Here is a 12,714-nt window from a genome sequence, read left to right on the forward strand (position 1 = left end):
GGTCTCAGCAGCGGGCCCCCCGCGATCAGACATATTGTCCCCTATCCCGGAATACCCCTTTAATCCTTAGATGGTTTTTCTGGGCCACTAGCGGTCTCCCCTTGAGGTCCCGCCGCATTCCTGGTCTGCCGGCGCTTCAAGTTTGGACTCCTGTGGGGTAGTTACATCTCTACCCCACACAGATTCTGGGGTAGAAAAAGTTCCAGTGTGAATATTATAAGCAGATATGTATGAAAATGCCAATGCCATAATATATTTGTTGCTAAATAATTCAGTGTGTGTTAGATTAGTTTTACACACTGCACAAATTGGTGCCTGTTTCCCTTCATGGTTGTGTTTTCGTGGCTTGTTCTAAGTGAATGGATGCATTTTTACTTGCAGTTAAAGACTGATAACTCATCCTGCTCACAGGGATGTGTGTTTTACTATTAAAGGGGTATTCCAGGAAAAAACTTTTTTATATATATCAACTGGCTCCAGAAAGTTAAACAGATTTGTAAATTACTTCTATTAAAAAATCTTAATCCTTTCAGTACTTATGAGCTTCTGAAGTTAAGGTTGTTCTTTTCTGTCTAAGTGCTCTCTGATGTTTAGAAGCAAATCCCCATAGCAAACCTCTTCTAAACTGGGCGGTTCCCGAGACAAGTGTCATCAGAGAGCACTTAGACAGAAAAGAACAACCTTAACTTCAGAAGCTCATAAGTACTGAAAGGATTAAGATTTTTTTAATAGAAGAAATTTACAAATCTGTTTAACTTTCTGGAGCCAATTGATATATAAAAAAAAAGTTTTTTTCCTGGATAACCCCTTTAAGGACATGGTTACAGTAGTCTTTCATCCTTTGGATATAAATAAGAATGTTTTTCATTCACAGACAGCATGCACAGGTACTGAGGACTTTTTCCCCCTCTAAGTTGCAAAAATTATACAATGACTAAGCTTCATTTACATAAACCAGGAAAATCCCCTTTCAAGCAACGTTGTGTTATGTAGTTATTTTGGATATGTCCTTAAATAAATGTGCTTCTCAATTATCCATCTATTCTATTCTTACCATCTACAGCGGGAGATCATGCCAGAGGGATCATTCTTTGCTAACATTTCTTTGCTTAAATTCTTGCATAGCAAAGTCTTGCAGGCACAGATGTGTGAAGGTCTGACATTCTAATGCAGCAACTAAGAGATACAAAAGAAAGGTACTGTACAATGAAGATCTCGAATGACCCCCCCCTCTCCCCCTTGCCTCCTATCACTGGTTATCACAGTATACACTCCATTTATTAAAGAAAAAAAAATACCGTCATACATTTTCAGTGCAGATACTGTGTTTCAGCCATGAAACACTTAGACATTCGAGACTTTTTAAAGTGCTGCATGTGCACTTTATGTATAAACATCTAAGAGATGCACATATAGGGTTAGATTAGTGGTTGTTGTGTGAACCCACAATGCAGAACTGAGGGGAAGGGGGCAAAAAGGCTGCACATTACTGCCAACTAGTGGCGAAGTGGTGAAAGCATTATGGGCAGTATGATTTAATCCTAGTGTCTACAGAGATTTGATGATTCTCATAGTTCCAGAAGATCCCCTTACCCAAAGGGGTATTCCTACCTTAGAAAGCAATGACATATCAATAAAATATGCCATTACTTTACAATTGGTTTGGATCCGACCACTACCCAGAAAATTTAAGAGCCACAGTGCTGCATTGTATTTCCTTCAAGAGCTGCACTCCTGTCGCCTCAGTCGTGGAAGAATTGCAACATCCCCCATTCTCCTGATTAGATCTGTGTTGCGATTCCCTTTGCACACTAGGTGACTCTGGTGCCAATGTGAACAAAAGACTGCAAAGGGGCCACAGATCACAATGTGAGTTGGGAGTACCCTTTAAACAGTGTTTAAGTAAGGAGGGATCATATCTAGTAGTCAACCATTGCTTTAGAAGGGGGTTACATAAGTTTTACTAAAATAAAGTAACTGATTAGAGGGCAGAATGTCCAAAATTGGTTCTCAAGAGGAAAAACCATGGACTACAGCTGAAAGAGGAAGGGAGCATTGCATATGTTCATAAGATGTCTCTACATGAGGGAAATGTTCATAGAGACTTCAACAGGTCTGATTCTCAACTCAATGTTAAGAAAGGAAGACTTGAGGTAATGCAACATAATTTAAGTTAGCCCACAGAATTACAAGACAATGGAGTAGTCACAGTGCTGAAATGCCTGCACCATGTTAAAGCACCACATTACTGAGGTGCTTGTGAACCCTTAGAAACCTGAATTGCAGAATATCAGTACATGAGCCAGTTCTTAGGATCCTCCTGTTTTCAAGTAATTTCAGAAGTCAGGGTATACAGACACAGCACAGTTCTCAAAGATCTCCTAAGCCGAAGGGGGGTGGTAACACCGCACCAAACCGCTGGTCCCTCGGGCGAGGGGTTAAAGTCACACTGCTTAATACAATTACAAGGGTGTAGGCTTTCAGGCAGTGCTCAGAAGGCAACGCTGTCCTCCTGTCCTCTGTTCCAGCAGAGTGTGCTGTTCATGGTGCCAAAATTATCGTCTTCTTCCTGCTCCTTGGCAAGTTCAATAAACACCTGTGAATTGCAAATACAGGACATTGAGATCTTTACAATCCAAACTCATACCTACGTATAGCTCAACAATGCAACTACTTTGATTTCCCTATCTTGTACTCATCATTTATTGCCATTCACCCTAGAGCTGCATTTATGGAATCAGTGGTTACTGTGCTGATAGACACATTCCTAACAGAGCAGTACAATGCATTCTGGACAACATGTGCTTATTTCTGCTTCACACAGGGAGATGTCATGCGGACTGATGGCTAACAGCAAAGCAACAGACCCTAATTCATGCAAGCCTTTAAAGGAAAACTGTCACATGTTTGCTCCCGCACTAACCACAGATACTGATGGATAGTGCGGGAGACGCTGATTCCTATGATCTCTACGTTGGCCGGATCCGTCTGGCCTTTCAACCGCAATGTTAGTTTTATTATGTGGCTGTCTCTTTGACGCTCCTAACTGGTCTTCACTGTGCATGCGCCGCTTCCTGACATGTAAGGTTAGTAGTATCCAATCAGATAACAGTGTAACCATGACATAATGTATACACCCATGAGATATATATATATATATATATATATATATACATACATTCAGCCAACCCACTAGGAGTTGATATATACTATATAGGTACACACTTCAATCATAGTAAACACACCCATAGTTATGGTATATAAGGTTGGGGCTTCAAAGCTAATGAACAAAGGAAGGAAGGCGGGGCCAAGCCAGACCAGACCAAGCCAGCCTGATGAAGGATGCTAACAGAGGCGGACATCTTAGAAGGACTTTCCAAGAAGCATCCAACATACAGGAACCCCAGCTGGTGAGACAAGTCTAAGGACATGCCTACATAACCTTCCTACTGTATGCTAAGGACTGTCTTTACCTGAAGATTTCTTGTTTTATGTACTGTCTGCCATGATGTCAAGAAGACTACAATAAATGTATGTTTTTTTATACAAGCAAGAACTCGTTTGGTCTCCATGGTGACTGTGTCATAAGGACCGGTATATTTAACACTTATATGTTAGGACTTAATTTATATGTATTAGTTATCTACCCATTTTTCTTTAATCCTCACTTTTTCCTATTTTTGGATGACATTTTGGGGCTTCAGAACCAATTACCAGGTTTCCAGAGAGTTATGGTCTCAACATACAATGGTTTCAACATACAATGGTCATCCTAGAACCAAATAATATTGTAACTTGAGGGACCACTGTAATTCTCTCATGCACATGAAGACTTCAGTTCACTACAGTCAGTTCATGCGTCTTGGGCGAATCAACGACAGCGATGAAGAACATTGTAATGAAGCAAAAGAGTTGTACAATAGTATTTTTCCCCGGGGAAATCCACCCGAAGTCTTGAACCAAATCTTTGCAATAGCTTAATCTAAAAGTTGCTTGTCGTTGCTTTGCAAAAGATGTAGGAACGATCAGCAGCAAACTAAAGGTTATCTTTTTTCTTTCACATTTCGTTTCAGACCCATGGCCTCTAAAATTAAAGATATTAATCAACGTTGGTATATTAGATATCTACATAATGTTTCTATTAGTGGTTTTTGTTTTTAATGTGTATTTCTGTATTTTTGAATCTTGTATACGCCCATTCACCTGTGTCACATGAGTTTATACCTCCCACTGGACAAGTGTAGTGCAGTAGTCTGATGAAACACCAAACGGGTGTGAAACAGCCGCTGTCACTACAGCCCCGCTAGTGGCGTACCTTTGCGGTCTTGCTGCGTTTTAATCTGCACTAAGAAAAATGTATCTGCTGCTGAACACAGTGCTTGGTGAGTGCCTCACGTTTCTACTGTTTCATTAAAGTAAAGCAGTAGAACTGACTGTAAATATAATAGAATGCATGATGTGACTTGACTACATATCAGTAAAGAAAGAAGAATGAAATTCTTTCCAAAAGTGGCGAAGAGACTTGTATTATTCCCTGCAAACAAAACTTAGCTGAGACTGCACCCCCCCCCCACCGGGCTCTCTGTACTCTACTATACACGCTATACACTGAGCAAATCTGAGGTCCTACCTGCATTTCCTGACTTTTTAGGAGTTAATTTAACACAAAGTAACAAAAATTTTTATGAACAGATACAGTAACCCCCAGACCTACGATGGCCCCGACATCCGATAATTTCAACATACGATGGCCTCTCAGAGGCCATTGCATGTTGAAGGCAGCATCAACATACGATGCTTTTGAATGTCGAGGCCATCGCATAAACGGCTATCCGGGAGCGCAGGCCGCCGGAAAGCCGTTTAAGGTTCCCCGTGTGGTCCGGTGACTATCACTCACCTGTCCCCGACGTTCCGAACCATCCTCTTCGAGATCCCCTGCATCGCCGTCGCTCTCCATCGTCATCATTACGTCGCCGCGCACGCCGTCCCATCATCCAATAGGAGCAGCGTGCGCTGCGACGTGATGGCGGCGATGAAGAGCGATGATCCCAGGCAGCAGAGACGGTCCGGAGCGTCGGGGACGCGGCGACAGGGATGGACGGCGACATCCAGGGCAGCGGTGATGGTCTGGAACGGCGGGGACAGGTGAGTATAACCTATTCTTTTCATTGCACAGATCCCTCAACATACGATGGTTTCAACTAACGATGGTTCATTTGGAACAAATTACTATCGTATCTTGAGGGACCACTGTATATTAAAAAAGTTATTCAAATAAGCTAATCTATAACATATTAATTTTAATACTAATGACAGGTACCATTTAAACAATGGGGCTGCAAATATTTTTCCAGCGCCGTGCCACTTCATTAAACTGCGACCAGCTATACCTGGAAGACTACCTATCAATATGCATTACGCAAGCTGGAATACTCCCCCTATATATGATTTAAGTCAATGTTACCTGTCCAAGTGTTGACTGGGAAAAGCTGTACTCTTCAACATTAAAAGAACGCTTCACTAAGGAAAAGATAGAAAATAATGTCAGTTTAATGCACATTACAGACGGTGCTGATTATTAGGATAGGCCATCAACATTTAGGATCAGAGGGATCTGCCTCCAGGCACCCTTGAACTCTTTTGATGAAAATGTATGCTATACGTCAGCATTCCCCAACCTGTGGCTCTCTAGCTGTTGCAAAACTACAACTCCCATTATGCCTGACAGACGGAGCTTTCTAGCAACTGCAGAACAACGCCGAACAACTTCAATCCTCTGTCTGAAAAGCTATCATGTCCCACAATCGGAATTGTAGTTCTTCAACAGCTGGAGAACCAAAGTTTGGGGAACATTAGAATGAAAACTTGTCTGTCCTTTTCAGTGCTGCTGCCCCACAAATGCATATACAGGTACTATCTAAAAAAATTAAATCTTACCTTGCTCCAGATTGAAGAATGCCTGTGAGAGGGACTGAACGTCACTTTTAGGAACTTTGTAGGACATCAGCGAAGCAAAGCTGAAGTATGGACATAATTATTTTTAGTTAAGAGTGCTGACAAGTTTTTTACATATGGGTAAACTTTAAAGAGTTTCTATTTAAAAAAAACTAAACTTTTGACATGTTGCCCAGACATGTCAAAAGTTTTGATCACAACAGGTCTCACTCCTTAATTCTGCTGCGATCACTAGTCAAAATTCTGGGAAGTGTGCCTTATATCGTGCTCAACTTCCCGTCCGGTCTCCAGATTGGACCTTTTAGTTGCATAGCAAAAAGGTCAAACTTGATCGACTGCTTAAAAGTGAGGTGTGTGCTGCTGCAAACCTCCCTGGCTTATAACTAGCTATTGCAACGGGTCTCAGGTGAGACGCGGCGTGATCAAAACTTTGACATGTCTGGGTAACATGTCAAGTTTTTTTTAATTGATAGTAACACTTAAAAAAGCAGAATAATAAAGGGCAACATAGTAAGGGCATTTCAGATTAACACAGTTCTACAGCACTGTACAGGGACACTCTTCCATCCATTCTAACACCAGGTGCGGAGAGACTGATGGCCGGTACAGTTGCTGATGCTCTTTATCATGAATATGTCCGATTAATTAGAACAGAATATATGAACGATATTCCCTGGGTAGTTGGAAGTACAGTTATCTTCCCATATCTGTGTCAGATACTGCTGGTGAGTATCCCTGGAGGTACACTGCACGCATAACACACAATGCAAAAAACAACCAGGAGCCAGTGTGCTTTTTACACATGCTAGTTCTTTGGGTGCTGTATGAAACTTCTAAAATAATAACGAAGAGAATAGAGACGGAGCACTCACATGGTCAGACTTAAGCGGGATGCTTCAAACAGAAGAGCCATCGGGATATTCAGCAGGGGGGCGGTAGATGGTATTGGGGGAGCTCAGACGGCGGCCACGGTCTGTATCGTGTCAATGGGCGCTTCGTCAGGCCGTACTATTCTCTTCGATATTATATATATATATATATATATATATATATATACACACATACACACACACACACACACACACTAGACGCACCACTACTGACACCAATATCGGGACTCCTTATTTACTCCACTCCGGCTAGCAGCAGGCATACTCTTCCTGCTGTACAAACATTGCTACTTTTTAAACAGTGTCGTCCCCAGTGCCAATTCCTCTTTTTTCCTGCCTTTGTTCTTTCTTGGTTGCTAAACTTCTAAAATACATACCTCTCTTGGCGGTAGGCATTTGGGAAGTGTTTTACGATCTCCCGGTGTAAGAGCTCCATCTGCTGCATCCCAGAGTCAGCATCAAGCTTCAAATCTAGAGAGAAATGCCTCCCAAACTTACTTTTCAGGTGCTGAACAGACCCAATATACCTGAAAGGAAATGCAGGAACAAGCGTTATTACATTTAATATTTTAATACTCATCAACCTATTACAACATACATAGAACTGCATGAAACCCCCATAATGCCCAATGTAACAGCCTGCAGGGAATAGCACTGAAGAAACCGTCACAATATATTTAAGTTTGTGTTTGATGTCTTATCTCTGAGCATATGTAAGAATAGATGGGTCAAAATCCAACCTGTACAAACCTTGTTTAGTAAAACAGAAGACACTGTTGGAAGTCAATCTGATACCAGGGGTGGACTCAGCTGGTTCTCTAATCGGTTGTTAAAATAACAGCTGATTCAGTGAACCAGGGAATAGCGAGAACCAACAAAGTCAATTTTAACTACACTTACAGTTAAAGATCAGCGGCTGGCTTATGTGAAGACACCCATAACTTCCTGCTCCACGGCTTGGTGTCCCATAGGAAAAACAGGTGGCGTGATTACATTACACACCTTCTGCACTGCTTCCCACATTACACACCTGGCTAGAAGAGGCCATAGCGGAATCTTGTGAGGACAGCGCAGGCACAGGGACTGGTAAGAATCTTAAACCGCTATATTAAGGGGGGCACAGTATATTAAAATAGAGGAGGCACAGTGTATAACATATGTGAAAGAAGTAATTGCAGTATGGACCAGATGAAGAAAAAATGGAACAATTCTAGTGAAGACGTCACCTGTGAATTACTGACATTTTTATGTCTTCTACTACTGTGCCCCATCAGCATTGTGTTCACTTGTAAGGTCTGCAGCCATGCTGGGTTAAACAGTAACTCCCAGCAAACCTTTACTATAGTTAAAGGGGTACTCCGCTGCCCTGCTTCCGGAGCGCCGCTCTCCAGCGTCCTGAAATTTATTGTTCCAAACGCTGTGTGCGGGCTTCCGTGTTCACGCCCGCCCCCTCGTGACGACCGTCGCGCCCCCTTCCCATAGACTTTCGTTGAGGGAGCGGGCGTGATGTCACAAGGGGCGGCCCTGAACACGGAAGCCCGTACACAGCATTCGGAACAATAAACTTCCGGACGCTGGGAAGCGGAGCTCCGGAAGCAGGGCAGCGGAGTACCCCTTTAATGCCATATCATGAGGAGTAGTTATACATTGTAAAAACTTTTATAGTACATTACCTGACTTGGCAATTGGTATATTTGATTATTAGAGGAGAAAAAATTTCTGCAGCATGCTAGCTACACCATGGACATCTGTAACGCCAAGTAGGGAACCTGGTAAAAATTGTAATCCCACTCCTGCTTACCACCACATACATTATATTGTTTGACAAATTCAATCCACTTGGTACGAAATGAAATCAGTTTGGAGGAAGTTATATTGCTGTGACCCTCACCAACTGCAGTGCAACCCATTCCAGAGGAGACTTGACCATGGTCAATAAAAGACTATAATGATGGTACACTCTAATGGTTACACAACTATAGCAACAGGTTCAGAAAAATCCCATGGGTGTGGGGCATACAATGGAATGATAGACTGTACCCACCTTAGCTGCCCAGATACCATAATTGCCACACGGTCGCACACAGCTTCTGCCTCCTCCATGAAATGTGTGGTAAGCACCGCTGCCTGCTCTTTGCCTTTGAATGTAGACCGTATCACTTTCCTAAAGATACATTAAATGTAAGAGAATCCTAAATAAAACACTAATAATATCAATGTGTAGTATTTTAGGGTGCCGACCATATTTTAAATGTATAAAACACTAATAATAAGTAAAAAAAATGACATTGATTCTGGGAAAGGTATACAAAAGCACAGCTCTTCTCACCACATGCGCTGCTTAGCCTTGGAGTCCATGCCATTGGAAGGTTCATCCAGTAAAACTACATCAGGATTCCCCAACATGCTGAGCGCAAAGCACAACTGTGGAACAAGCAGAGTTTAGAATATTGACAGACCTATCACAACAGGCCAATTTATCCACAGGTAAATTCTAATAGGGTTAAAATCACCTTTCGCTGAGTTCCTATTGACAGCTTCTTAGCAGGTTTATGGAGATCTTCTTTCATGTCTAGAGTTTCTACAATCCTGTAACCAATGCAGCAATGACCATTAAGGATCTATTCACACGTACAGCATCACACGCATATTAGATGCTGCAGATTTAATCATTTAGTTTACATTGAAATCTGCAGCATCAAATATGCTGAGAAAGCTGTACCTGTGAAAACACCATAAAGCAGAATTGAGGATGGACACATCACAATTCACACCTAAAGATAAAATATATGGCTAAAGGAACTCATTATTGAGTTCAGGTGTTTCCTATAGGTTAAAGTTAGTCACCAGGCAGCATAGTTTCTACCTGGAAGTGTTATTTTTATTTTAAATTCAGCATCAAGGTTAATGTGAGATGCTGGTGAACACTGGGCATGCAAAATTACAGCACCTAGTGAGAATCACATATGGGTCCTAATAAATAAAATTGGAACTGTAGATGTTACTTGCCAAGAGTAGTAATTACAGAACCCTCCCACTGTGCAGATGTGTATTCTGCTCCCTATCTCAGATTGGGCAGGAAAATACTAGTGTAGGTGTTAAAGGGGTATTCCGGTGCTTACACATCTTATCCCCTATCCAAAGGATAGGGGATAAGATGCCTGATCGCGGGAGTCCCGCAGCTGGGGACGCCCGTGATTATGCACGCGGCACCCCGTTTGTAATCAGCCCCCGGAGCGTGTTCGCTCCGGGTCTGATTAAGGTCGACCGCAGGGCCGGCGGCGTGTGACGTCACGCCTCCACCCCCGTGTGATGTCACGCTCCGCCCCTCAATGCAAGCCTAAGGGAGGGGGCGTGATAGCTATCATGCCCCCTCCCGTAGGCTTGCATTGAGGGGCGGAGCGTGACGTCGCACGGGGGCTGGGGCGTGACGTCACACGCCGCCGGCCCTGCGGTCGACCATAATCAGACCCGGAGGGAACACGCTCCGGGGGCTGATTACAAACGGGGTGCCGCGTGCATGATCACGGGCGTCCCCAGCTGCGGGACTCCCGCAATCAGGCATCTTATCCCCTATCCTTTGGATAGGGGATAAGATGTGTAAGCACCGGAGTACCCCTTTAAGGATAAATAAAGTTATATTTACAGACATATAATATAATCTAGTTATTATTAGATAATATCAAACCAGGTACCTTTTTATTACTTCTTTTAGATGACTTTTGCTCATGCCTTTGATGGATCCATACATCTCAAGGTGTTCTTCTAACTTTATCTCCGGCCACAGATGGTTTACTTGAGGAGAATATCCCATAAATCGTACTGGAGCATTTCCTTGATTTGAAGAGTCTGTATCACCTATCAAAATCTATAAACATAATATCAAGCAGGTTTCCTATTAGTCATCCAACTATGCTTCTATTTGAGCATACTCTAACACTGTCAACACCTTAGATAGTGACTTAAAAAAAGAAAAGTACAACACAAATAGAGAAACATAGCTGCACATCCCCCATTTGTATTTTGATCTACTTGCTTCCCAGCATAAATTAAAAAACTTAACAGGTTGTTATTATACATTTTGATCAAAAAGTACAAGCCCACTCGCCACGTCAAGGCCACCTAGTCAGAGTGGGTGCCTAACCTAACACTGGCGTAGCGCCGGGCAGCGACCACTACCTCCACAACACCAAGCCCACAGGGGGAATGACCCAGTGGTCAGGCAGCCCCACTGCTGCCTGACCAAGCCCCTGGCTCTGGGCCACACCACCCCACAGACAAAGCATCACAGAAACAATGGCCACCACAGAGAACCACACCAGTATGAAACCTACCATGTGCTCACTGGCAGAGGGCTGGGAGAATGTTAGGAGGAAACCCATATGCAGTCTCCTGCTAACTTAAACCGCCTGGACCAAATGGGTGGAGTGGAGTGCTAACCATGGAAGAAGGGAGAGACTACAAATGTACAACAAAAATAGAGAAACATAGCCGCACATTCACCATTTGTATTTTGATATATTTGCTTCTCAGCATAATTTCAAAAACTAACAGGTTGTTAGTATACATTTTGATCAAAAAGTACAAGCCCACTCGCCACATCAAGGCCACCTATTTAGAGTCGGTCCCTAACCGGACACTGGCATAGCGCCGGGCAGTGACCACTGCCTCTGAGACACCAAGCCCACAGGGGGCTTGGTCGGGCAGCAGTGGGGCTGCCTGGCCACTGGGTCACTCCCCCTGTGGGCATGGTGTTGCGGTGGCCGCCGCCCGGCGCTACGCCAATGTTGGGTTAGGGACCAACTCTAAATAGGTGGCCTTGACGTGGCGAGTTAGCTTGTACTTTTTGATCAAGATGTATACTAACAACCTGTTAGTGTTTGAATTTATGCTAAAAATCAAATATATCAAAATGCAAATGGTGGATGTGCGGATGTGTTTCTTTTTCTCTATTTTTGTTTTAAAAAAAATAAATAAATAAAAAAAAGGGCAAGCTCTGAAATCTTAAAGGGGTTGGCCAAACACACTCTTCTGCTCTATCTGACAATGTGCAAAGAGAAACACAACTTCATGATGAACGTTTGGGTTGCTGAGGTCTTTTGCTTATTAAGTCAGAAAAGGACCCGTGCACAATACTTGCTGGGTGCTGGAGAATGGCCTCAGCAAGCCGACCATCCAGCACATAGTTACTTCCGGCTATGACCGATGTTAGATCAAGTGGAAAAATACTGTATGATTAGACAACCACTTTAATACACGTTCAAAACAGTGAGACCTTCAAGCTGTCCCCTACTCTCTTGTCTTTTAACATTTTCCTGCCTGCGATATCAATAGTTTCATATTAATATCTTACTAACCTGTCCGGCATTTGGCTCTGTCTGACCCACCATCATATCCAGTAATGTGCTTTTCCCTGATCCATTTGGCCCCACCAATCCGAGAATCTCTCCTGAAATAAATTAGAGAAGTTTATCTGTAAAAGACCACAGATGATTATTCCCATATATCTACATGCATTCTTAGTAGTTAAGATAATCACCTTTTCTTACACAAAATGATATATTATTTGCAACTAGTTTTCGTAACGCCTTTCCAATAATGGTTTTGCCCCTTTCTTGATATTCTTTGTGTAAACCAGTAACCAAGACTGCAGGTTTCTGAAATGGAAACAAAACAGATTATGCTTTTGGTACCACATTAGATTGATTTTATGGTATGACATTTCTAGGACACTAGGCAACTCTTAAAGTACACAATAATATGTAATCTGCCCTCAACCATGCTGAGAAGCAGACTGACTTTTTCATGGTGCCCATTTATAAAAAACCTTTAGCACTGTACAAGCGAATGGGACCTATGTTGAAGTTCT

At 42.7% G+C, this 12,714-nt stretch overlaps 1 protein-coding gene across 1 annotated transcript in view; it reads right to left on the reverse strand.

The window, feature by feature from the left end:
- Positions 1-735: 735 nt before the first annotated feature.
- The window catches only part of ABCA5 (ATP binding cassette subfamily A member 5), a 203,305-nt gene continuing 191,326 nt past the window's right edge, over positions 736-12,714 (reverse strand). Inside the window, exons 32-41 of the mRNA XM_056550216.1 lie at positions 12,385-12,502; positions 12,203-12,294; positions 10,541-10,713; positions 9,359-9,434; positions 9,175-9,269; positions 8,890-9,009; positions 7,223-7,372; positions 5,938-6,017; positions 5,465-5,520; positions 736-2,596 (exon numbers count right to left, since the gene is read on the reverse strand). Coding sequence (XP_056406191.1) covers positions 2,492-2,596; positions 5,465-5,520; positions 5,938-6,017; positions 7,223-7,372; positions 8,890-9,009; positions 9,175-9,269; positions 9,359-9,434; positions 10,541-10,713; positions 12,203-12,294; positions 12,385-12,502 — 1,065 coding nt within the window. The 3' untranslated portion in view covers positions 736-2,491. The remainder of the gene's footprint in view (positions 2,597-5,464; positions 5,521-5,937; positions 6,018-7,222; positions 7,373-8,889; positions 9,010-9,174; positions 9,270-9,358; positions 9,435-10,540; positions 10,714-12,202; positions 12,295-12,384; positions 12,503-12,714) is intronic.

This window comes from Hyla sarda, chromosome 13 (genome assembly GCF_029499605.1).
Source record: "Hyla sarda isolate aHylSar1 chromosome 13, aHylSar1.hap1, whole genome shotgun sequence".
Classification (NCBI taxonomy): Eukaryota; Metazoa; Chordata; class Amphibia; order Anura; family Hylidae; genus Hyla; species Hyla sarda.